The sequence below is a fragment of the Castor canadensis genome, chromosome 3, assembly GCF_047511655.1.
Source record: "Castor canadensis chromosome 3, mCasCan1.hap1v2, whole genome shotgun sequence".
Classification (NCBI taxonomy): Eukaryota; Metazoa; Chordata; class Mammalia; order Rodentia; family Castoridae; genus Castor; species Castor canadensis.
The window spans coordinates 113,712,915-113,737,384 of NC_133388.1; the positions used below are offsets into that span (position 1 = coordinate 113,712,915).

General features: G+C 37.5%; 1 protein-coding gene across 1 annotated transcript; it reads left to right on the forward strand.

Moving 5' to 3' along the window:
- Window positions 1-899: 899 nt before the first annotated feature.
- On the forward strand, window positions 900-5,219 carry Ppdpfl (pancreatic progenitor cell differentiation and proliferation factor like). The gene is made up of 5 exons (XM_020151150.2): window positions 900-1,058; window positions 1,364-1,465; window positions 3,220-3,297; window positions 3,399-3,498; window positions 4,440-5,219. Exons 2-5 carry the CDS (start codon window positions 1,411-1,413, stop codon window positions 4,450-4,452), a joined length of 246 nt encoding a protein of 81 aa, XP_020006739.1. The 5' UTR covers window positions 900-1,058; window positions 1,364-1,410; the 3' UTR covers window positions 4,453-5,219.
- Window positions 5,220-24,470: the final 19,251 nt, after the last annotated feature.

Sequence of the window (24,470 nt, forward strand, 5' to 3'; positions counted from 1 at the left end):
TAGTGACTGTTTTATTATCTCCTTCTAATGTATTCAACTATTTTAGATTCCACAGGTAAGCAAGGACATGCAGTACTTTTCTTTCTTTGTCAGGAATGATATTTTGAAACAACCATATTATCAAATTGGAATAATTTTGAATGTTTGAAAAGCCAAATGACATGAATAATTTTATAACCATAGGTACATCACTAAAATTGAATAAAAAAGAATACACAAACAGAATCAATGATGACCAAATAATTTAAAACATTTGAAATGATCACACTTCAACATAAAGACTAGCCAGAATTTGATTTCTAAATGAACTGAGTCAATTAAATGGAAAAATCATCAATATAAAAAACATTAAAACTAGATTAAGAGTTTTTGCATCAGTAAATAATATTGATAGAACGTTATGAATTTCCCCCTTTATCCAAGACTTTTTCATTCCCTCTAAAATTCTGTCTGCCCATCCATCAAGATCTACTGCATATGCTCCTTTCCCATAAGAATCCACAGGGTTTGTCATTGTTCTGTTGTGCCTTTTGTTCTCATGTCTGTGGGTGAATACATTCTCCCCTGCTAGACAGCAGATGATCTGTAATATCCCCAGTTGTGCCCAGTTTGGTCCTTCAGTCATATGTAGTGAAAAGATACCTGGGTATTAGTTCCCTCCAGGACATAGCAGTTAGTCATAAGCTGTGACATGAAGGGGATAAATCCAAATCTGGGTCAAGGCCAAGCCCTACTCTTTTGACAGCTGCTTAACTTGGCTCCTGACATGTTTGAAGGCCCTTTTGACAGCTGGAGGGCAGAAGGCAGAGAACATCACTGGCTGCCTTTGTGTGGCTGCATGCCATCTCAGCTCAAATCATCCTGGCTTGGGCTCCAGCCAGCCTGGGTGTCTGATATAAGGCATGCTCAGAGGTCCAGGTCACACTGACAGTGCCTAGAAGGGCCTTCTGGCTTCTGGGTGATATAGCCTTGCTCAGATAACTAAGAGTTGATTCTTCAAAGTGTGCATTTTCTGAAGAAACTTTAAACAAAAGAGATCATATTGGAAAATCAAACACGTGAGTGCCAGTACTTTGCCTGAATTAACACTTTTCTCCTGAAATTTAGGTTTGTTTTGGATGGAGTTACATGCACATTGTTTGTAGTCAAATATGCAGTTTTCTTCCTTTTCCAACTAATATATTAGTTCACTGAATTTTTCTTTAATGCTGGATTTGACTATAATTTTGTGTAAGCTTTTAAATTCCTTGTTTCAGATTCTTATTACATAGTAAATGATGTTTCTTTACAAAACAAGATTTCACATGGTAAAAGGAAAAGGGACATCTATGTTATTAACACACAGTCTCTTTTCACGCTACAGCACAGATTGCTGCCCACAGCCTGTCTGGTGTTTGTCACAGTGGACCTATGGCATCGGTGCCTTCCATCGGTTGTCTTCTGGCCAAAAACCAGTATTATCGAAGTAAGTTGTATCGTCACTAGAGAATAGAATTTGGGGTGATGTTTGCGGGGTTCTGTTGACTCATGCATCACGTTTAGAACTTAAGGAGGAACACTGACAACTTTTGGTAGAGAAGAGAAAGCTCTTGCAGTGGTACTATCCAGGCTTAGTTCTTTTATCATCATGTCATATCAATAAAGCTATAAACAAGTGAAAATAAGCTTTTGTTTCATAATCATATTTTAAGCCTAGGTACTTTGTATTTTATTGGACACATTAAAGCCATAATTTTGCATAAATGAATATTACTCAGTTCCTTGAAACAGACAAGATATCATGGTTCATGTTCATAGATGTCTAATTTCCATTTCTATTATGGATAATAAGTCAGTATCTATCTGGCCAGTTTTACTTTTATTAATTTACCCATCTGTGCATATTAATAACTGAAGAGAAATTGTAGCTTCTTAGGGATGATGGAGAAATTTCATGAAATTACGTGAAATTTTCAGAACCAAATTCCCATTCATTAAAAGTATCTTTGCCAGTAGCCTGCAGAAAACTCGTATTTCAGCTGTTTATAGAATTATTTAGAAACACCCATGGATTATTGTCTTTACAAAAAAACCCAATAAACTAGGCACATTTATGTGTGCTATTTAATCAGTAGATATTATTTATAGATTGTAGTCTGTTTTGTATGTGGGTGTTGTGACAAGGTCTTACTGTGTAGCCTAGGCTGAACTGAAACTTTTAATTAATTAATTTATTATAATTATTTTTTTGATGGTGCTGGGACTTGAACTCAGGACTTTCCCCTGAGACTGCTTGAGCCATGCCTCTGGTCCTTTTGGCTCTGGTTATTTGGTGGACAGGGTCTGTCCTTTTTCTCAGGCTGACCTGGACAACAATCCTCCTGTCATGCTTTCAGTCTTTGCTACAACTACAAGCATTTGCCACCATGCCTAGCTTTTATCTGTTGAGATAGGGGTCTTGTGAAGTTTTTCTTTTTATTTTGCCCCAGATGTCCTGGAAATGAGATCCTCCTGATCTCAGACTCCCACAGAGCTTGGGATGATAGGTGTGCACCACAATGTTCACCTGTGGGTTGAGATAGGTTCTCGTAAACATTTTGCCTGGGTTGTCCTTGAACCACAGTCTCCTGATATTATCTTCCCAACTAGCTTGAATTACAAGTGTGAGCCACTGGCACCCAGCTGGCCTTAACTTTTGGTGCTTCTACCTCAAGCTCCAGAGTGGTGGAATTACAAGCGTGTGCTCTACATGTGGCTATATTATGGTCTTTTAAGAGTCTTACTGGTTTAAATACATGTCTAATGAGACAAATTTAAAATCATTTCAAAATTATTTATTAATTTCTCAATTTGGTAATTTGTAGGATCTTAAATATATATATATATATATATATAATGTGTCTTTTCTACTGTAGTATAATAATACTCATTATTTTTAGCTCTTAAGTTATTGAATTTGACAACATTTATAATATACTTTGAATTCTACATCCATACATACAGAGAGAGGTGTACATCATGCAAATGAGTATAACATTAATACAAAATGTGCTTTCCTATTAATTCCATATTATGGAGTTTTTTAACGATGGACAATTGGATCAATTTTTCAATTTATGAATTCATTAGTCAGGAGTGAATGATTTCAAACCACACTACTTAAGATTTTTCTCTATAAATGATATGTATGCTTGTTTGTCTGCTATTTATCTATTTTTTATTTTCATTTGTTTCCTTCAGAGTCCAGTATTTCTTCACTTAGTTCATTAAGTAGCTCTGACTCTGTGAGCTTCATGGATGATGACAAGTCTCTGCAAGGTACTCACTTTATTTCTTATCAGTGTTGTCCTCATGATTTCCCTTTGTTTTTAATTCCTCAATTTTGTTTGAAGGAATTTAATATAAATTTTCTTTGGTAGGGTTACCAGAAGTGGCTGAATCCACCTGGTGGTTTAAATCCTTTTTCCATTCTGAGCCTGTGCTTTCAAATGTAAGAAGCAAAGATGTGTCTGCTAGTAGGTGAGTTTCAGCTTTTCTGATGAGGGCAATTTTTACTTCCTGAATGAAACAGTGACACATGGAGTAACTTTCATGTACCATTTGGCGTAACATACACTTCCTTCTTGTGGGCAATGAGGCTTTGATATGAGGCACACCTGAGGGACCAGGAGGAGAAAACAGCTGTTAACCAGTATAACTAGACATGCTAACATGAGCACATCTCCTAATTCCATCACTGAAGAGGACTCGAAGAGTTTGTATCATTGCCTGGAGATTTAGGTGCAATCAGAGGGGCGTTCCGGACTTGCTTAGAAAACAGTGACCATAATCCAGTTGCTGTCCTGGAGAGCCTTGCTCAGTCTGCTGCTGGTTGTGATGAGCCTCTGTGTTGTGCCAATCACTGTCCAGACTGAGTTGGTTTGTGAGCGGCAATTTCTGGGTACTTAACCCTAACACGATGATAGCACACTTGCTATTTTAATTTTTTAAAATGACATTTCAACTGAACTGTACTGCTTGTGACTATGGATGATTTTGCTCTTTGCTTTGTGTGTTTTTTTCCTGTAATGCACATGTTAACTTAAAAAAATAAAGGTTATTTTAAAACCCAGAAAAAAACTACTTGCTTTTTGTTTTAGAAAATTTAACTTTCTATTAAATGGATAAAAAGGATATATAGTAGTGTCATTCACAGATATTCTGGTTAAAGCAAAGGTTTTAATGATTTTTCCAAATTAGCTAAACTTGAAGTACAATTGATATTTTAAGCATTTGCAAAACTCAATGAAAAGTTAATTGTTGAGCCTTTTTTTTACATTATCAGGCTTATTGATTTGTTATCTTGATAGTGTTTCTCCACTTTGACTATAGAGAAAACCTAAGTTACAGTCTTTTGCAGCTCATCTTTGCATTGACATTCACTGAGCACTGTGGTTCTAACTGACTTTTATTTTTTACAGTAATCATAGTTGAATCTGGGAACCAAGTTCTCCACTGAGACTCCATGTTCCAGAGGTGAACTTTGCCATCAGCCTGCCAGAGACCCAGAGGACACTTCTCCGTTGTAAGACGAGAGCATGCATGCCTGAGATTTCATTCGTGAGGAATGATCACAGTGCCCACATAGAGCAAAATATGTAGGCATTTTCCTCAACACTAACATCATCACAGTGACATTAGCTACCTGGAGAATATTTGAAAAATGAGTCATCAGAGACATGAGCTCTTTGAAAACAACCTCCAGGGCTGGGATGTAGCTCAGTCCTTTTATTATCCATTTTATTTTTACATAGAAATGTTAGTTAATCATTTTTGTGTGTTAATTTGTAATTCCTTAAAAGTGAAGCATCCTTGCTTTAGAAGTTGCAAATATCATACATAATCCTTCAATACCTTACCTGTCAAATACTGTACCACACAGCTCCCTGGTTGGTGATTGCATAGGGCTTAAAATTCATGACTTTGAATATGTAGCAACATGAAAAATCATAGTGATGCAGTGTTAATGAGAAAAGAAGGATAGTCTAAAACATAAGGTGTGATTTCTGTTGTATTAGGAAGTAGAAAGTGGATGCAAATACATTGGAAGGAACGAACTGTACTATACTAAAATGTAACAGTGGCTATTTCAAAGATGAGATTATGAGCAATTTTAATTTTCTTCTTGATGTGTTTCTGCACCTTTAAATTTTCTAATGGGATGTTTTGTTCATATATAATAAATGTAAATGTGAAAAGAACACTGTCATAAATTTTATGGTTTTTAATTTTGGAGTAGTGGGGTTTGAACTCAGAGCCTTGCACTTGCCAGGCATACATTCCACCACTTGAGCCACACCACTTGTAGCCCCTCAGCATAAGTTTTCTGAATGTGTGTACTCCCTATATTGAGTGGAACATTCCCTACTTTCTTCAATAGTGGGTAAACAATAGTTCAGGATTTCATTTGAAAAGTTTCTGTATCCTGACTGCTAATATTTTTCAGTGCAAGATGTGAGCCTTAGATGTTAGGGATGCTGAAGTCACTTAGAGTAGATGTCAGTGCTTTTAACATGTGGTATGACACACTTGATTTTTGTCAGCAGAACTGCATTGTGACCTAAGAACACATTCCAGTCAAAATACCAAGACTGGCCATTCACATGAGAGACACTTCTGACTGGTCACTCTTTCCAAATGGGAAATGCATTTCTCCAATTTTGTGTTTCTCCCTCACGTAACTGTCAACAAAGCATTGCCCATATCATAGCTACAGGTTATGGCTTTCCTGGCTACTGCCTGCATATGTGCTTTTTGGATATTTATACAGCCAGGTTAAATATTTAAAATGTGTATTTTACTTTGTTTTAGTCTAAAATTAGATAAAAATGATTAAAAACTAATTATTTTAAACCAAGAGGAAAAATAAGGTGAAGCAAAACAGTAAACCATGGGGAGTTTTGCTTTTTCTTTGACAGCATCAACAAAGTCCTACTTTCTCAAGCACTTGCTGCATGTGTGACCGCATTGTTTGCTTAGGTTATTTGATGAGTTTACTAAAAAAGGCTGACAAGGTATATTTACTTTCTTTAATCAGAAAAAATTTATTAAATTATTGAAATTTTGGCAAGTGTTTTTGTAGTATGTAGAACATGTAAAAGTTAAAGGTTTTAATATTAGTTTAGAAAAAAGATGTTTTTGAAAATTGTTTAAATAGTTGAATTTATATAAGACTTTAAATCAAACATACAGTGAGTATACATAGTATTAAGTATTTTAGAGTGGCACATGTATGTTTGAATATAGAAAGATAGATTGATAGATAACCTGCAAAAATATAAATCATCTTTCTGGAAGGTAATAGTCAGTGAACCAATGAAATGATTAAAAAATTGAAAATATTCCTATTTGTTATCCCAGAGTTTGTATGGGTTAGGCTAAAAAAATAAAGAGAACAAAATGTTTTTGATTAATTCTAGCTAATTTCTTCCAATGCATTAGAGTATGTATTTGTGCTTTCTTTAAAAAAAATATATCACAGATAGTCATCCTGCATAGCTTTAATCTAGTGAGCAATCAATAGTGAAGTCTTACTATGTTAGATAGGTAACCTGTCCCAAATGCCTGGAGTTGCTTTGTTAGCATTCTGATAGAATATTGTGAATTGTGATCTTACTGAAAACAATGTATTTGGAAAAAAATATTTTTTAGTGTAACTCAGAGATTCATACAAACTCAAGAGAGCTTGCCTAGCTAGCATGAAGATCAGAATTCAAATCCCAGTAATCTGTACAAAATGTAAATAGGTTAATACTCTCCTGTGACCTCTCTCTCTCTCTGTCTCTCATACACACTTAAGATTTAACATCTCCTATTACATGCAGTACTCAAAATCCCTGCATGGTCCAGCCCTCAGATCTCTGTCATCTCTTTCTATTCCTGTCACATTTCATTAGGGAGTAGAAAACACTAAGTCAATACAGAAAAATACATAATATTTTCCAGTCATGATAGATACTGTGAAGGAAGTAAAACAAAGCAGAGCACAGGTGGAGATAGGGTTGCAGTGATTGGCACAGAAAGCAAAGAACTCAGGGAGAAGTTGGCTTTTGGAATCCTTAAAGAGTAGTTTTATGAAAAGTCTTTTAGACAGAAAAGTTGTCGGGTACAATCTACCACTCACTACACAGGGTGCCAGTTCCATGAAGAGAGAAGACTGTTCACAGTGTTTGCTCCTCACTACACCTAGGGTAAGAAATGGTGGGGCTTGGATTTTCTGCCCTTCCTTCTTACCATCCTCAAGGGTGATTATGAATGACAGCAATCACCCCAGATAGCTGCTGGCACAGAAAGTAGCTTATTATCTCTCACAGTTCTTGTAACCTCTTTGAATCCTGTGGTACATGCCTGCACAGGTGTCTCCCACCTTTGAAATAATTTTATAAACCAACAGGGTGAGTTTCACACTGTGATATCTCTCTACCACAATACAAGATTGACAAGGAATTTTCTATTAATGAAAAGATTTTTCTCCATTTTTTAAAAAAAACTATGTTTATATAACTATATTTAAGAGCTTACTCAATACATTAGGAAGAACCTATTTCAGTTCTATTGTTTGCAAAATTTTCCCTCCTTAAAACCTAATTTCGGGTCTGAAAAAGGTTAAGACAAAAAGGACATTATGTGTTGCTAATGCAGGTCTTCATGTAACTTTTATTCAACCTCTAAACACATTTCAATTAAATTCATCACAACCAAATACTTCATTTGTTCAGAAAAAATGAATAAGTGTTGTAGTTTTCTCCAAGTAGCCCAGGTGTAATAGTTTTACTTCATCCTTTTCTTTCAGGTGTATTCAATATAGTCTGTGTCAGCTTAAAAAGCCCAAAGACATTAAATCTTTTGCACTCTAGTAACTATTTGGTTGTTGGAATGTAGGCTTCATTAATACTTTTTCATTAATACTTTTTTTTTTGCATCTGCCTGCAAGAGGTTTTCAAATTAATGAATGAACAGTTGACTGAAGGGGGATTTGTGTGTCAACTTATTACCAAGTTAGGATTTTGAAATTCTTTTGCAATGAAGAGTCAGTAACATTTTACTTTCAAATAAGCTATATTATTCTTTTAAACAAATATTTGAAATTTTTTTAATCTTAAAAGTCACCTTAAAGATTACCTGAATGCACACATCATGCCTACCACAAAACCAATCTAGCAAAGCCAAATTATGTTAGCACACAGCCTGGCTGTAAGACTAGGGATGTACATATTCCTGTTCCTCAGGACATGAGGGGAATCTCCTTCCCTGTGCTCAGGAGGAAAACAATATTTCTTCTTTTTCACATCAAAGCAGCTTTGGTCAAGCTTTGAACCTCCTCTCACACTGAGGGATCCAGATAGGGATCCCTCCATATCTGGGGGTATTCACCAGTTGCATTTCATCGTATATCTTCTAGTTCACTGCATTTTTAACAAATGGTAGATGTAGAAGGAAGTTTTCTTAAAGACAAGAAGTCATCACCTTGCAGTGCTTCTCAGGAACATTCTACACTGAAAAGAACAGGTGGAGAGAAGAGGAACTGCTTGGGAAAACCTGCAGCTCAGCTCAGGATGGCTTGTCATTGCAGACGTCCAGACCCTCCCAGCCCCCTGTCCTGAAAACTGCCAGCTGGGGTTCCAGTTTGCCAGTCATACTTCTTTGGTCCCTCCCCTCAGGCTTGCATTTCCCAGTGATTAAATAGGGGTAGAGTTCAAGGCTGTCTTATTTCTGAGAATTCAAACAAACAGATGGGAAGCAAGTGATTTCAAGTCCTCTTTAAACCACCTAAGTACCAGCATGGGCCTCTTGTATTAGAGGCAATCTAGAAGTAGAAATTTTAAGAATTTTTTTCTTCTCTTTGTATTTACTTTAGATCCTTAAAACATCTTTTCTATGCATTTCATTTTTGCATGTATTTGTGTGGTATAAATGGTATTTCACTGTCTGGTCCATACCCGTCACTGCTCAGATCCATTCCCACATACAGTCACTCTCCTTCATCTTTATAAAGCAATAGCTTTGCTTAGCAATATAAAATAAACAAAAAGGACAAAAAAAACTTTAGGGGAAAATCCCTATAAAATGCACATTTTCCCCCTTATTCTTGGGATTAGCTCCAAGAATTCAAGAAGTTAGGTTCTAATAGTAGAATTTATAAATTAAAGTATTATACATACATGTATATTTAACTATATGTTATGTGTATATGCATGCATATATATATAACAAAATATATGTATATTTGCTTGTTTATAACTAGAGAATAGAAGAGGAAAGAAAAGACAATCAGGAGCTATTAACCAAAACATTTCATAAGAGCCCATTAACAGAGACACACTGGCTTACTCTGACCTATCACTCCTTTTTATCAAAGTGAGTTAACAATTCAATTTCAGATCATCTGAAATGAGTTTATATGTGTTTTGAAAATGGAGTTAACATGCTTTTCACGGTAATGGTGATGGGCAATACTGATGGGCCTATAGCTTTGAACAGGGTCAAATGCTACTTTGTTCTATGTTTCAGTATAAACCCAAGTTCAAGTTGTTAAATGTAGCCATTTATTTGAACTGAGTTCCTGCAGGAGGCCCCAGAAGGCAAACTCAAAATGTAGTCATTAAAGTAAATGCTATGCAATCATCAAAAACTTATGAAAATCAGAAAATCCCCAAAGATCCATCTTTCTTCCAAAAAGTAGGTGACTCATAGTAACTAGCCAAAAGGGGTTCATCAACCTGAGAAGAGAGGGAATTCCCTTCTACTTAAATCAGTGAAGGGAAATAACCTGTTGACAGCCAGTCTGCTTCTTGTACTATGCTGTCTCCTTTTTCCTGCAAAAGCTGCCTTATGAGAGAGGATCATTCTGACACACCCAGGGAAGACCTCTCTCTTTCATGCACTGGATATTGCTAAGTTCGTGAGTCCCTAAGGAAAGCCAATTATAACTAGAAGAGGGGCTTTTGAAGGTTTTCACCACAAATAGACAAATGTTTAAGGGGATGTGTGGAGGAGAGTCCCCATTAAAGAGGTATGGTAGGAGCCAGGTAGAATGAGAAAGTGAGGGCAAAATGTGAAAAATGTTTCCATGCATGTGAAACTCACACCATGACTTGAGGAAGAAAGAACCAATCAACAAGGCTCACAGAAAAGAGAGAGCCAATCAGGAAAATCCAAAGTTACTCATGGCAGCTCCAATCCTAAATGAGCATAGCAGCAGTACTCCTTGAATTCTCTGCTGTGCACAGCTTCCTCTCATTCGGCATCCTAATACACCTTTGCTTCTCTTACTCTCTTTCCTTGATAAATTCTTTTACCAACCCTTGGCTCCAAAATCCCAAACGGTTTGCTGGCTCATTTTCACATTGGAACCTTTGGTAATACTTCCCTTGATCTTGGGGACAATTGTAGGTCTCTGGCCAGGGTAACTTACTGGTGAGACCCAAACGTCTCCTCTTCTAAAGCCAGGATATAAACTAATATCTGAGAGCTGGGTTTTGTGGCTCACACTTGTAATCCTAGTCAAATACTGGGAGGCTAGGGTAGGAGGATTACGAGTTCAGTGCCAGCATGGGCTACATATTGAGGTCTTATCTCATAAATAAAAAATAAATAAATAAATTCTAAGCAAAATAAAATAAAGTGTCGGGAAGCCATTGCCATTAGAGGTGAAAGTCCCGAGACTAAAACAGACTTTTGGGTGAAGCAAACTACTTCTGATTATTGCCTGACCAAAACATGGTTCAAGCCCCTGGTAGCTCACCCTGGGTGAATGAATCCATGTACACAGTGGATGACTCCTTTCCTCTATCTTTACTTTAACTTTCAAATCCTTCTGAAATTCCACAGAAGACACCATCTCTGCCCTTTGAAGGATGATCTGGGGCAGACAGTGGAGCCTGGTCCTTTCCTGGTCAGGAATGTGCACCCTGACTTCACTTCTGGGAATCCTCTCAACTCTGAGAGTCCCACATTGTCTCTGGAGGTATTTTTGCCTAGGTGAAACATCCTATTAAATATTTTTTGTTTTGATGGCACTGGGCTTTGAACTCAGTGCCTCACACTTGCTAGGCAGATGCTGTTACTACTTGAGCCACACTGCCAGCCCAAGATATCCTTGTAAGAAGTCACACCTTGGTCCCCCACAGACATCTTCAGCTCCTTAACTTCTGGTAATATGCTCCAAGGAGACTGAAGCACCCAAATCTCCCCACAACAAGGGTCAAACCACCTCACCCCTGGGGTGCATTCAAAACAGCAACAATATGCTTGATCTTTCTTTGTAATGTGGTCTGGCCAGTCTACAAGCTTCTGGACCAGCATCTAAACAGCACCCTCAATTATAATATGATCCTCCAATGTGACCTTTTTGCTGTACTTCCTCCAAGTGGTCTGAGGTCCCATATGTCTAGGCCTCCATGTCCCTATTATAGGTTCTGGACCTGTGGAGGGATGCTGGATGTGTCTGACCTGTTTCCCAGATTTTCTAAATTCTCAGGACATTCTAGGTGATCCCCAGTTCTCTGCTGTTGCACCCTGCCCCCTAGATAGTACACTGGTCTTTCTTACCCTTCGTCTAGCCCTGTCTTTCTGGGTTTTTCCCAACTACCTTATAGGTGTGGCCCTTCTGACACTAGCCAGAAACGTGGCTTATTTATTTACTTTTTTTTTTAATGGAGAACTTCTTGGTTAAAATTCCACATATTCTCTTGAGTCTGATATGTTTCCTGAGGAATTAAATTCCTCTCCTGTTTTCATTCCCCCGGAAACCATGCATTCTGTACCTTTACTGTTCTAATCTCCCAGACAAACTTTTGCCATTCTGTCCCCTGTGCTTATGGAAAGCCTTTGCCCAGCATGGTTTAAGTGCTCTTCTCAGACGTGTGTGTGTGTGTGTGTGTGTGTGTGTGTGTGTGTGTGTGTGTATGTGAGAGAGAGAGAGAGAGAGTTGCTGAATAAAACCCAGGCAGTTCACAGGTATTCCATTTGTCTTATCTCACTAACAATTAGGTAAAATTCCCCAGATCATCAAAAACTCCCATGGCTTCTCCAGGGAAACCTTTCCCATGTCTAGCTATGTATTCTTGATGAACATGCTTCCTTTTTCTTGCAGGACCAAGAGAATTTACGTGAAAAGTGTTGTATAGATAAACAGCATCAAGCAAAGGAGTTATGAGTTTGGGAGAGCTCCTTAAATTATCTATCCCCTTTAGGACTCTGGGGGGGTCCAAACAAAAGAGAAAAGAAAATTCCTTATTTGTTCCATGTTTGTTTTGTGTTGGTATGCCTCATTTGACAAAACCTTCTATTCTATTTAAAAACCCTTTGGAAAAAATCTTGTAGATCCAGGCAAATTCTCCAAGACTTGGTGGGGGTACTGTGAAGAAATGCCCCTGGCACAGGGTAGGAGGTCACAGATGCCTCTTCCAGCTGCAACTTCACAGCCACCACCTCCACTATGAAGTTTCTATTAACAAAAAGCACAAGGTGCTCGCTCAGGCTGGGCTAAGCTGCCCTGCCTGCCTGCTCACCCTGTGTTCCTCCAGCCAGCCACCCTGCCCCTTTGAAACTCCTTTTGCCCACAGGGGAAGGAGAGGAATGAAGGGTAAAGGTCCCAACCTAGGACACTTCAAGTCATGAGATAATGGCAGATATAAGGAAAAACAAAAAGCTGAGAGATTTAAACAGATTTGTGATTTGCAAAGGGGTAAAATTCCTGAGACCAGCTTGTTATACATTGAGAGAACTGTAATTACCTTATGCTAAAAAGTCCATCTAGGAGTATTTTAAATTTACATAATTCTTTCTATGTGTTATTTTTGTAAATTAGTCTATCAAACATTGGGCAGAAACTTCATATGCTCATAGAAATGGACATGTATTTTATTAAGATAATTGCCTATGTTTTTGACTTGACTGCATAAGAAATTGATTCTTAACTGAGTCAAGTTTCATTATACTATCTGTTTCTGTCTTTTAAATGACTACCTTATAACTGAGGTTAAATAAACAGTGATTATTTAGGTCCAAAGTTTTGATTTTTTTCCCATGCCACCTAATATTGCACATAGCCAAAGATTCTAAGTTTCACTACAAAGGTAAAAACTAAATTGTTTTATGATACCTGTGTAGCTATGATGCTAATCATTGCTGGGTCCTTTCTTTGTTAAATGTATTTATGGTCCCCAAATAAAGAAGACTTCTAAAATAAAAAGTGTAGGAAAATCCTTTACCAAGTTATTGTCCTTCAAATCGTAACTACTAGTAAAATGCCAACCTTTTACAGGCTTATGTCCTAGTCTTCCTAATTGTAACAAGGAGTACTTGGTAGTTCTAACATTATAATGTCAATCACAATTATCCTAAAATGCTGTATATATTGAGGATAACTAGACTGCTATGTCAACGGCTAAACTGTTTTTCAAAATTTTAACCAAGGCTTTTTTGTCTTTATCACTGCATGTTCGATTCTTCTATGGAGTATTTGCAGCCAGACTTATGAAGAGGATTCCTAAAATTACTTACAGTTAGCGTAAATTTTGTTCAGTTTATTTTGTATTTTCCTTATAAAATTTTGTTACTGTTGTCTATAGACATTTTGCAGAGGTACAACTTCTAACAATAACAACCTGAGTAATGTTTTTGAAATTCTAGGACATAAGCTACAGAACAGATAAAATTAGACTTAAGAATGTACTCCAGAGGCAGGTGCCAGTGGCTTATCCCTGTAATCCTAGCTACTCAAGAGGCAGAGATCCAAATCACAGTTCAAAGCCATCCTGGGATAATACTTCGTGAGAACCTTCCTCAAAAATACCCGACACAGAAACGGGCTGTGGAGTGGCTCAAGGTGTAAGCCATGGGTTCAAACCCCAGTACCAAAAAAAAAAAAAAAAAAAAGAATAGACTCCTGGTAAGCACAGCCTAAGAGTCACTTTTTATATACCTCTTTGTTGCTTAGATTTGGCCAAAAAAGTATTATCATTATCGGCATTGACTCCCACCTGACCTGCTTGTCATTTCCCCTGCAATATTGCATCAGACAAGCCCAGCCAACTGAGACATCTCATCCCAGCAATGAGGAAAGATCTACCAGTATAAAGCTTATCCTGGTGACAAGAGACAGTTAAAGTCAAACCACAGTGTAGTTAATTGGCAGATATCTTCATAAAAACTTGAGATACAAATAGTTTGGGGAATAAAAAACTATTCAGTAAAGAAGGGAAGCTGTCAGAATATCAAGAGTCATTTTTGCCAGACATTTCAAAAGTAACTTAAGCTTAGAGGTTCATAAGCCTGGTACCTGATGGCAATTAAAACCCATGCTTGTATCTTCAAACTAGACAGAAACCTGCACTTTTACCCTTGCCTTTCCATTACCCACTGTTTCTATAGCTCCAGGAAAATCCCACATTCCTCTCCCTATATATGGACATTCACAACCTCTTACTTAGAAATAGGAGGGCTACTAATAGGACTCAGAGTTACATTAGACATAAGAATATGTGTGGGTGAATTATATTTTTCCTCCCTGATCTGCAAAAACCTATCACTAGAGGTTTCTGATATTCTAGATTACTTTAGCTCACTCCCTCACTGATTTGCAAGAATAAATTATCTAACAGCCATGATCGTATAGAAAAGAAGAAATTCTGATATTATCATTGCTGTCCAAAGGGGACACTATGCTTGGGAAACACTGCTTATTTTAGAGTTAGGACAAGTTCAAGCTAACATTCTTCAATTAATCCAGCAGGCCTCTGGAATAATTAACTTAGAAAACAGGCCACTCAAAAATATCTTGCATGTGAGAACACTGTGTCATGGCTTTCCTAGATCCCCCCTTTCTTGGGACCATTAGTTTCCCTATTACTTCTGATCTTTATTGGACTGTTCATAATTAATAGTCTCATCTAGTTTGTTTCCTCTCATTTCCAGACTATAAAGCTACAGATGATGTGACAATGTAGTTTCAGTTCATACCATTTATCAGCACAGTGTCCCTCAGTCCGCTAGACCAGACTTCCAACAAATTTTATTCCACTACTCAGCCAGATCCTGTTGTGTCCCCAGGGTCTGCCTCTTAACCCTCTTCCGGAATGACAAAGAAATAGACAAGGACATGTCTACCACCCTGGCCAGCTTGAAGTCAATCCAGAAAATGAGAATGTGCCTCAATGAAATCAGGATTGCATTTCTTCTTCTGTCAGAGGGCATGTGGAGGAGAGTCTCCTTTAAGGAGGCATGAAGGAAGCAAAATGTCAATGGCTAGATGGAGTGAGGAAGTGTGGGCTAAGAATGTGAAAGAATATGAAATTTTTCCATGCCTGTGAAATTCAAACCATATTCAATGAAAAAAAACCAACCAATCAACAAAAGCCTCAAAAAAGAAACTACTAGCAAAATCCAAAGCCACCCCATAAAAGCCTGCCCCCAAACCTACACCAGCACAGCAACAGTATGCCTTGACTTCACTGTCTCCTCTTAAGCTACATGCTTATAAAGCATTCCTTCCCTTACTCTCCTGCCTCAGTAAATTCTTTTGTCATAATGCTAATCATCTCGAATTGATCGTTCTGCATTGTGTACATGTATGGAATGCTCACACGGAACCCCATAAAATTGTACTTTAGAAATAGCCAATTACAAGGGCTATATGCATGGGATAAGACTGCCTTGTAAATATGAACCCATGAGTTCAAACCCTAGTACTGTACCCCCAAAAGTCAATTAGATCTTTAAAACAATTTGTTGAAATTGTGTCCTTCACAACTTTCCAGATAGAACCTGGAAATGAAATTGAAATCACTAGATCAGCAAGGAATATAGTCAACAGTTCGGAATGAACAGACCTGTTTTCTTTGTGTCACTTCTCTCTTTACTTTGAGATGTAAAATGAATTTTTCTGCCCCTTGAGGAGTAATTAAGTCCAGGAATAGAAAATGCTTGGTGTTTGTAAGTCTTTGCCTTGGAAGAAAAAAGAGCTACCTGTACCACAAGACCCTTTGATTATAAGATCAACCCAGACCTTCTGTCTCCAGGCTTGAGTGATAATATCAAAACACTTAAAGTGGAAAGTTGCTAAGTGCCTATACAACTAGGTGACCAATTCTGAACAAGAAACCCCTGACCCAGTTAGGGGACATAAATTCCCTAAGGCTAAGACCACCCAATGAGCCTGAGCTCCCACCTTCTAACAGCTGGTTCTGCTAGCTTATTCTTACCCTTTCCTTGCACCCTGCTTTGTTTTCTTATGCTAAATAAATCTCTTCTGGTCTGGTACCTCATGTGCCTCTTTCCTGTATTAGTTTGTTGTTCACTTTGTCACTATTTCACGATCCCTGGGGTCTTGGTTAGCTGACAAAATTAGTTTTGCTCTTCTATCAGGGAAAATTCCTCTTTTTAAAATACCCTCTCAGTGACAAAGGCATATAGTCATACTTTTTTCTTCATTCTAGTGCTGTGGTTTATTTCATTGATTACTTTTCTAATGTTGAACAATCCTTGCATTTTTAAAATTTTGTTAGAATTCTCCAATGAATCCACATTTTCCTTGTTGTTTTTTTTTTAAATCACTGATTTAACTTCTTATTGTATATCTGCTTATATTTTCCATTTCTTCCTAACTTGGATATTGAAATCTGTGTGTTTCTAGGAATTTTTCCTATTCTTGCATTTTATTGGTGTATAATTGTTAATAGTATATGCTTATTATGTTAGGGTTTTGAGTCGGTGTGACCAGATACCAGAAAAAGGAAACTTAAAGGAGGAAAGATTTATTTTGCTCATGGTTTCAGAGGTATCAGTCCATTATGGTAGGGAGGGCATGGTGGAGCAGCTCACATCATGATAGCCAGAAAACAGAGAAAACGGAGTAAAGGAAGAGGCCAGGGCAACATACAGCCCCTTAGAACATGTCCTTATTGGCCTATTTCCTTCTACTAGGCCCCTCCTACCTTTCACCAACTTAATATTAATGCCATAATTATTAATTTTAATGCCATATTATTAATTCATCAAGGGATGAATTTATTGATTCGGTCAGAGTTCCTATGATCTTATCATCTCTGAAAACACCATTATAGCCACACAAAGGTGTTCTTCACTAATCTCCTAGGCCCTTCTCAAGCCAATGAAGTTGACAGTCAAGATTAACCATCACACTTACATTCCTTTTTATTTTATTTTTTAAGTTTGGTAGTGTATCCCCATTTCTCATTTAATTACTTGTACTTCTTCCTTCTAATGTATGAACTATAGATTATATGTTGTGATTCCATAGTCATTTCTTTTGTGTTTTTGTTTGTATTACCTCCACTTTTATTATAGGGTCATTTTTACTGCTGTGTTTTTAAGTTCATTGATGCTATTTTCTGCTCTATTCTTCTGTAGAGCTAACCAGTTGAGGGATTATTATTGTTGTTGATATTATTTTTATTGCAACTGCATTTTCAGTTTTAAATGTTCCAGTTGATTTTCTCTATATCTTCTTTCTTTTGCTCAGATTTCTAAAAACAGTGTCAGACAATTCTAACATTTTTTTCATCCTGTTATAGGTATTATTGGTTTTTATTTTGGTTTCACATTGAGATCTTCCTGCTGATTGGACTATTGAGTGCTTTTTGAAAGATTCTAGGAAATTTTGCCATTACAGTATGAAAGGATAAGTTGTACTTAGATACTTTATGTATTTGGATTAGCTACTTCTGTGGCTAGGTAAGGAGAAATCAACCTCATTGCTGCTAATGAGGTGCAAGGTTCACTGTGCAGCCTTTCTGACACCTGCTTATGGAGGTTATCTTTATTGCCAGTCAATGGTGAGGACCCAAATGTGAGCTTCACTGATAATGTAGCTGAGAATTTAGGAATACCTCATTAATTTCTGTTCACCAAAACATGGAGTGAGTGTCCTTGTATTGGTAATAGACAGTGTTAAATGTATTGTTCTCAACTCCCATCTGCTCAAATTCATATGTTGGAGTCATAACTCTCATGTATCTATTTGATGATAAGTCCTTTCAGGAGGTAATTAGCATTTATGACATCATAAGTTTGGAACCATAATCTGATGAGCCTGGTGTGCTCTCAATAATAGTGAGATGTCAAAAAGCACTCTCTGTTTGTGCATAGAGAAGAGGCCATGTGAGGATACAGAGAGAAGGCAGCCATCTTCCAGCCATGAAGAAATGCCTTAGAAAAAACTACCTTAATCACACCTCAATCTGGGGCTTATAGCCACTAAAACAGTGTGAAAATAATTTTATGCTGTTTAAGCTTCTCATCCTGTGGTTTATGCCCCCTCGTAGATGAGTACAGATTTTGCAGCTACAAAGTGGGGTGGGTGCTTCTATAATAAATAATGAAAATAGCTGGTAAAATGAGTGATGGATAAAGGCTAAAAGAATTCTGGGGTGTATCCTAGAAAATTCCCTCATACTTTGCAGAGCCTCTTGGAAGAAATATGACCATTAGGTGGTACAGGTCTTGTGTAAGACCCTGGTTTCCATCCCCAGCACTGGAAAAATACAAATATGACTAATGTCATTGCTTCTGGTGAAGTATCTGATGGAAATGTGGAATATGCTATTGCAAACTTGGAATAGAATTTGGTCCTTGTTACAACATGGTAAATAATTGCCTGAATTATGCCCAAGTGTTTGTGGTGGAACTTTTCAATGATAAAGTTGAATATTGAGTTGAAGATACATTTATCAGCAGAGTATTGAAAGTATAAAGTGAAGTCTGTTTCTTTTCACTGATCTTAGTATAATGTGAAAGAAAAGAGATAAATTGATGGTGAAAATGTTAAGCAGAAATGAATGAAAACTGGAAGTCTTAGAAAGTTCTCAGCCTCTTTATATTGCAAAAAATGAGAAAACATGTTCTTGGGAGCACACCAATGGTATGGCTGAACAATCACCCCATAAAGATATTACTGATGGATTTAATCAGCCATCTGAGTAGAAGCCAAGAATACAGGTGTGGTTATACCAGTAGAGAGAGTACCAGCTTAGATAAAAGGAAAGAAGATAGAATGAATAAAGGAGGAATTTTTGACTTTTGAGATTCTACTGGTTGGGACTATAGACATATTTGATTGAAGTCTATTATCCTTCAAGTAAAGGTAAGAATGAATCTAATGATGATTCAGAGATTATCAGGGTTCCATTGCCATATGCCCAGGGGACAAGAGTGTTCTCCCCTCCCCTGAGTTTAAGAGGATGGACCTACCTGCTTAGTTTTAAGAGGCCAGCCTGCACTCACCCTGTGTAGCAGAGATGGAGCTACCACAAAGAAGCATGGAGCTAAACCACCACTCAGAGTTAAGGGGTGGGGAGCCTTCAAAGCCACGGGGTAATGCTGTAGCCCCCATGCTCTAGGAAGGCAGAGAGCCAAAGAGAAGAACTATTAATCTTGAGATTTAATGGAATTTTCACTTCAAGATTTTAGACTTGTTTGAAGCCTATAATCTTTTTCTTCTTTCCTATTTCTTTCTTTGGGAACGGAATTGTGTCTACAAAAGTAGGCCAACCTTTCTTTTGTATTTCAGATGCATTTAACTTGTCATGTTTCATAGCTTTAGAGTTAGAAAGGCATTTTGCCAAAGGAGGAATCATCTCAATTATTAATTATACCTCATCTAGACAGTATTTAGATGAGATTTGGAGGTTGAATTGATACTGAAATAGGTCCAGACTTGTGGTTATTGGGATGCAGATGACATCTGTGTAAGGAGGACATAAACTTTTTAGAGGAGCAGTAAACAGAGTTTTATGGATGGAACTGTGTCTCTAACATTCATATGTTGAAACCTAGGAACTACAGTTAATGATGTCATAAGAACAAGGTCTTAATCTGATAGGTTTGATGTTCTTATAAGAAGAGGAGCCATGAAAGAGCTCTCTGTTGCTGAATGTGTAGAAAGAAGAGGCTGAGTGAGAAAAGATATACCAGGTAGCCATCTGTGATCAAGGAAGAATGGCCTCACCAGAAATCAATCATAATGGCACCTTGACCATGGACTTGCAGCCACTTGAACTGGGAAAGCAAATTTCTATTAAGTCACGTAGCCTGTGGTGTTCTGTTACAGCACCCTAAATACATTAGTACTTGTGGTAAAATTCTGATAAGATAGGATACATTAGGGGAAATCAAATGCCAGAAACTAATAAAAGCATCAATGAATAGCTTGATTAGAAGCATACATGCCTTTCTTTGCACTCACAAAACACCCCTGAGCTGTAGCATATGTAGAGAAACAACCTTTCTTCACATTACCCATGTCATTCTTTTTGCACTAAAGTTGACAAACATAACTTAAATAAAGACACTTATGAGGGGGAGGGATTATTTGGTAAAATGACTCCTTTGCTCTCAAAAATGTTTTAAAAAGAGAAATATTTGTCTTGAGAGGGGCATCTGATGAAACTCATTCTTTATTAAAACAGATGCTCAAGGAAAACAGACATATGCTTTATCATAACCCTAACTGAATAAAGTGCCCAGACTTAAAACTTCTGAACTAATTGATATCAAAACAAGCAAGAATGATTGAGATGGCAAACAAACAAATCAAAAGTTTTCTAAAGGATTGTTTTGAAATGTCAAAATGAAAAAAGACACTTATCTAAAAGATTGTGCTCTACTTTTCCAGCATAAATACCAGTGAAGTTAAATGTTTAGTGTGTCTCTTTTAAGGTGTGTCCACACTCATGTCTGTGTGTGTACTCTCCTTTTATTAATAAAATAAAGCTATGACAGTTTCTTACCTTGTTTGTGTGTTTGTCCTAAAGTTCACTGCTGTGGTTAGAGACAAGGACAGATATGATGAGTTGAGGTCCTCTCAATTTGAGGGGACCTCAACACAACCTCACCAACTGTGGTGACACTGACTGTTCAGTAGGTGCCTTATTTTTTCATCCCAGTGGAAGGGGGAAGAATGGCTTTTTACTGCTGGGCCATTGTGGAAGTCCAGGGCTGATAGTTGTCTACAGTTGACCTTATGATGAGGACCTCCTTGTGATGGGGGCACTCATTCCAGCATGTTGAGGATGGGGATTAGGTTTCACACTTGGCTTTTACTAGAGAAAGTAGTATAAGTCATCACTTGATATACATGGGGGTTTCTTCCAGGACCCACTGCATATACCAAAACATATGGATACTCAAGTCTCATATAAAAAGGCACTGTATTTGCATATAACCTATACACATCATCCTATATATTTTAAGTCATGTCTAGATTGATACCTAATACTACAAAAATGCTATGTGACTAGTGATACTGTATACTACATTTTCAGGGAATAATAAAGAAAAGAACCTCTCTACATGTTCTGTACAGATGTAATGTTTAAAGAAAAAGAATATTTTCAATTAGCAGATGAATTTGCCATCGTGGAATCTGAGGGTTGGAAAACTGACATTACCTTCATTTTCTTTGTGGTTTGGCCATGGTAGGTAGAATATTTCGTGGAATGTTCCTTTCCTACTACTTGCCTGCTTCATTATCTTTTAGCTATAGTGAGCTGAGTTGTCTGGGTGTTTTGTTTGTTGGTGCTGCTAGTCATTCAGGTTGTCAGTCATGTTAGTTTTGGGTCTGGGGTATAAGGTGAGTAAAGAAAACTCAGGGAACTCACTACTGTGTCTCTCCTCAGCTGCTAATGCCCCTTTGAATCTGTTTACTCCACCTATGAGAATTTCCTTAGACTTGTTTTCTATGATTTTCAAGTATTATAGATATCCTAACAGGACAGATAATGTCGCTGACATCTTTCGCAAGAACTCCTAAAACTATTCTTCATTTCATGTATTGATTTTTAAAAATATTCTTCTGAATTTCTCTTTGAAATCCTCAATTGTCTGCTCATTTTTCCTATCTTTGTCCTCCTAACTCATTAGCACATTTACTAGTGATTAATAAATTTTTTCTCCATCATGATTTACATGTTCTTTCTTTACATGGATGTGTTTTTTGTGCCATGTGAATAAAGTAATACAGACATTGTGTATAAAGTAATCCAGTAGGGACACACATCCAGAATTACAGGCTGATCTTGGGCCTGTCACAGGTTGATCAGGTTCCATTGCAGCCTTATAGATTCCTGACACCTTTGGTGCCAAATGCTGCTGGGGGAAGTTAGAATTCTGCCTCTATAAGGTCCTTGGTCCAAGGTCCTGGAAGTACACTGAGTTTTACTGATTTATAGGCTACACCTCTATCCACAGTACTATGACTGAGTTATCCTTCCTTCTTCCCTTCCTCCCTTCCTTCCTTCCTTCCTCTCTTTCTTTTGTTTCGAGGTACTGGGGTTTGAACTCAGGACCTTGCACTTGGTAGGCAAGTGCTCTATCACTTAAGCCACTCCCCAGTCCATTTGATTTTAGTTTGTTTTTCAGATAGTTTAGTGCTAACTTTGCCTGACTTGCCTGAGACCATTCTCTGCCTTCCAAATAGCTGAGATTATAGGTGTGTACCATCTATGCCTGGATCCAGGATAATCTTTTAAAGAGATATTTATAAGGAGTTAAACCTAGGGCAGCCCTGTTTCCACCTTTAAAGTAAACCAGTGGTTCCCTCCATCAGGGTCCTGAGTCCAGGTCCTATAAGATTGCAAGATTTCTGCCTGCTTTATAATCCTATGTGCTGTTTGTTCATCAAAGTTTCATATTAGAGATTTGATTGGCAGGAATATTTATTTGGGTGTTTGGAACTACATAGTTGTTCAAAAAAATGCAGCTACATTTCTGGGTCTAGAAAAGTTTTCCTACCTAGGCTAGTTGTCTCCTTTCCTTATGTATTTTCCAGGACAGATGGCCAGAGCCACCCATTAAAGGAGCCATGCTTATCTTGCATGGTCTCACTTATCTCTAGAATTCAGTTACTTAGATATCTCATACATACAGCTTTTATAACATTTTGTCGATTTAAAAAATAACAGCTTTTTTGAAGTTTACTGGGATTTTGTAGCAGGCATGATTGACTTAGATGATCCTCTGTGACTCTCTGCTCTTCTTGAGTGAAGGAAGGATACCATTTTTCTGATAGCACACAGAGTAGCCTCTTGCCTGGAGCACTGCAGACACTTAACAGACTCAAGGTTGGACAGGATCTTCCCTTTATCTGTGTTTCCTATGAGCTACACCATTTTCAAAAGCACTTCGTACCCTTTGGTAAAAGCAAAAGTGTTTATTTCTTCAACATTCGTGCCCTTAGGTATGAGTTGAGCAAGAGCACACATATAAGAGTCTAAGTTTATTAGGGTTTAGGGATAGAACACAACAGATGTGAATCTAAATTTTGGTACTCCTCATAAGACCTATCATGAGTCTTGAAGCATAAACATTCAACTAATTTGTTTCTTGAGGTACTGGGACTTGAACTCAGGGCCTACACCTTGATTCATTAACCAGTCATTTTTTGTGATGGGTTTTTTCAAGATAGGGTCTTGTGAACTATTTTCCCAGGCTGGCTTCAAACAGTGATCCTCTTGATCTCTGCCTCCCAAGTAGCTAGGATTGCAGGCATGAGCCCCTGGCACCTGGCTCAATTAATATTTAGAAAAGTATATGATCTTGTAAGTAACTGTACAAATCCTATGTGCTGCAATGTTCAGTCAGCATGACAAACCTTTTTGTTGTTTTCCATTTTTATTAGAGTATACTCATTGTACAGGGGGGATTCATTGTGTCAATTTCCAATACCCTTATGTTGTACATTGGTTAGATTGCCCTCACCACCTCTCCGTCACCCCTAAAGCCCCTCCTTTGCCCCTTAAAGCAACTACAAGAGATTTTACTGTTCTATTTCCTTTATGTATATGAAGACCCTCAACCAGATTCCCTCACCTTCATGTCCTTCATTCACTTTCCCTCTCCTATAAGTCTTTCTTTTATTTTTAATTCCAACGTCAATGTTCAAAGGGATTTCTCAGTGCATCCCAGCCATGAATATATACAACTTTGATAATTTCAGTTCCTCTGCTAAGCTCCCTTACCTCTTCTCTCCCACCCCCCATCATTCAACAGTGTTTAGTACATATTGCTATGTCCACCTGCAAAGATGTAATGAATTTTGATGTTGATGTTCTATCATTCTCTTTTTCCTCCCCTCCTTCCTCAAGTTCCATAGAGTAGTTCCACTATTACAAACCTGTTCTTCATATAAAGGGTATACATGGTTGTGTTTGTTTTTCTGTATATATTTATCTTTTGGATCTATATTCCACAAATGTGAGAAATCATTAAGGCATTTGTCTTTCTGAACCTGGCTTCTGTTGATATGTCCTCTAATTCTATCCATTTACATTCAAACTACATAATTTTTTGTTCCTTATGTCTGAATACAACTTCATTGTGTATGTATGTGTGTATACATACATATACATATGTATATATAAATATACACACATACACACACACACATATATATATACATATATTTATCACATTTTCTTAATCCTTTCATCAGC

Excerpts from the sequence above, each read along its gene's own strand:
- Ppdpfl (XM_020151150.2), top strand. The coding sequence starts at position 1,411 with ATGGCATCGGTGCCTTCCATCGGTTGTCTTCTGGCCAAAAACCAGTAT. Across the intron at positions 1,466-3,219 it reads CAAAAACCAGTATTATCGAA|AGTCCAGTATTTCTTCACTT; the intron begins GTAAGTTGTATC and ends TGTTTCCTTCAG. Across the intron at positions 3,298-3,398 it reads TGATGACAAGTCTCTGCAAG|GGTTACCAGAAGTGGCTGAA; the intron begins GTACTCACTTTA and ends TTTCTTTGGTAG.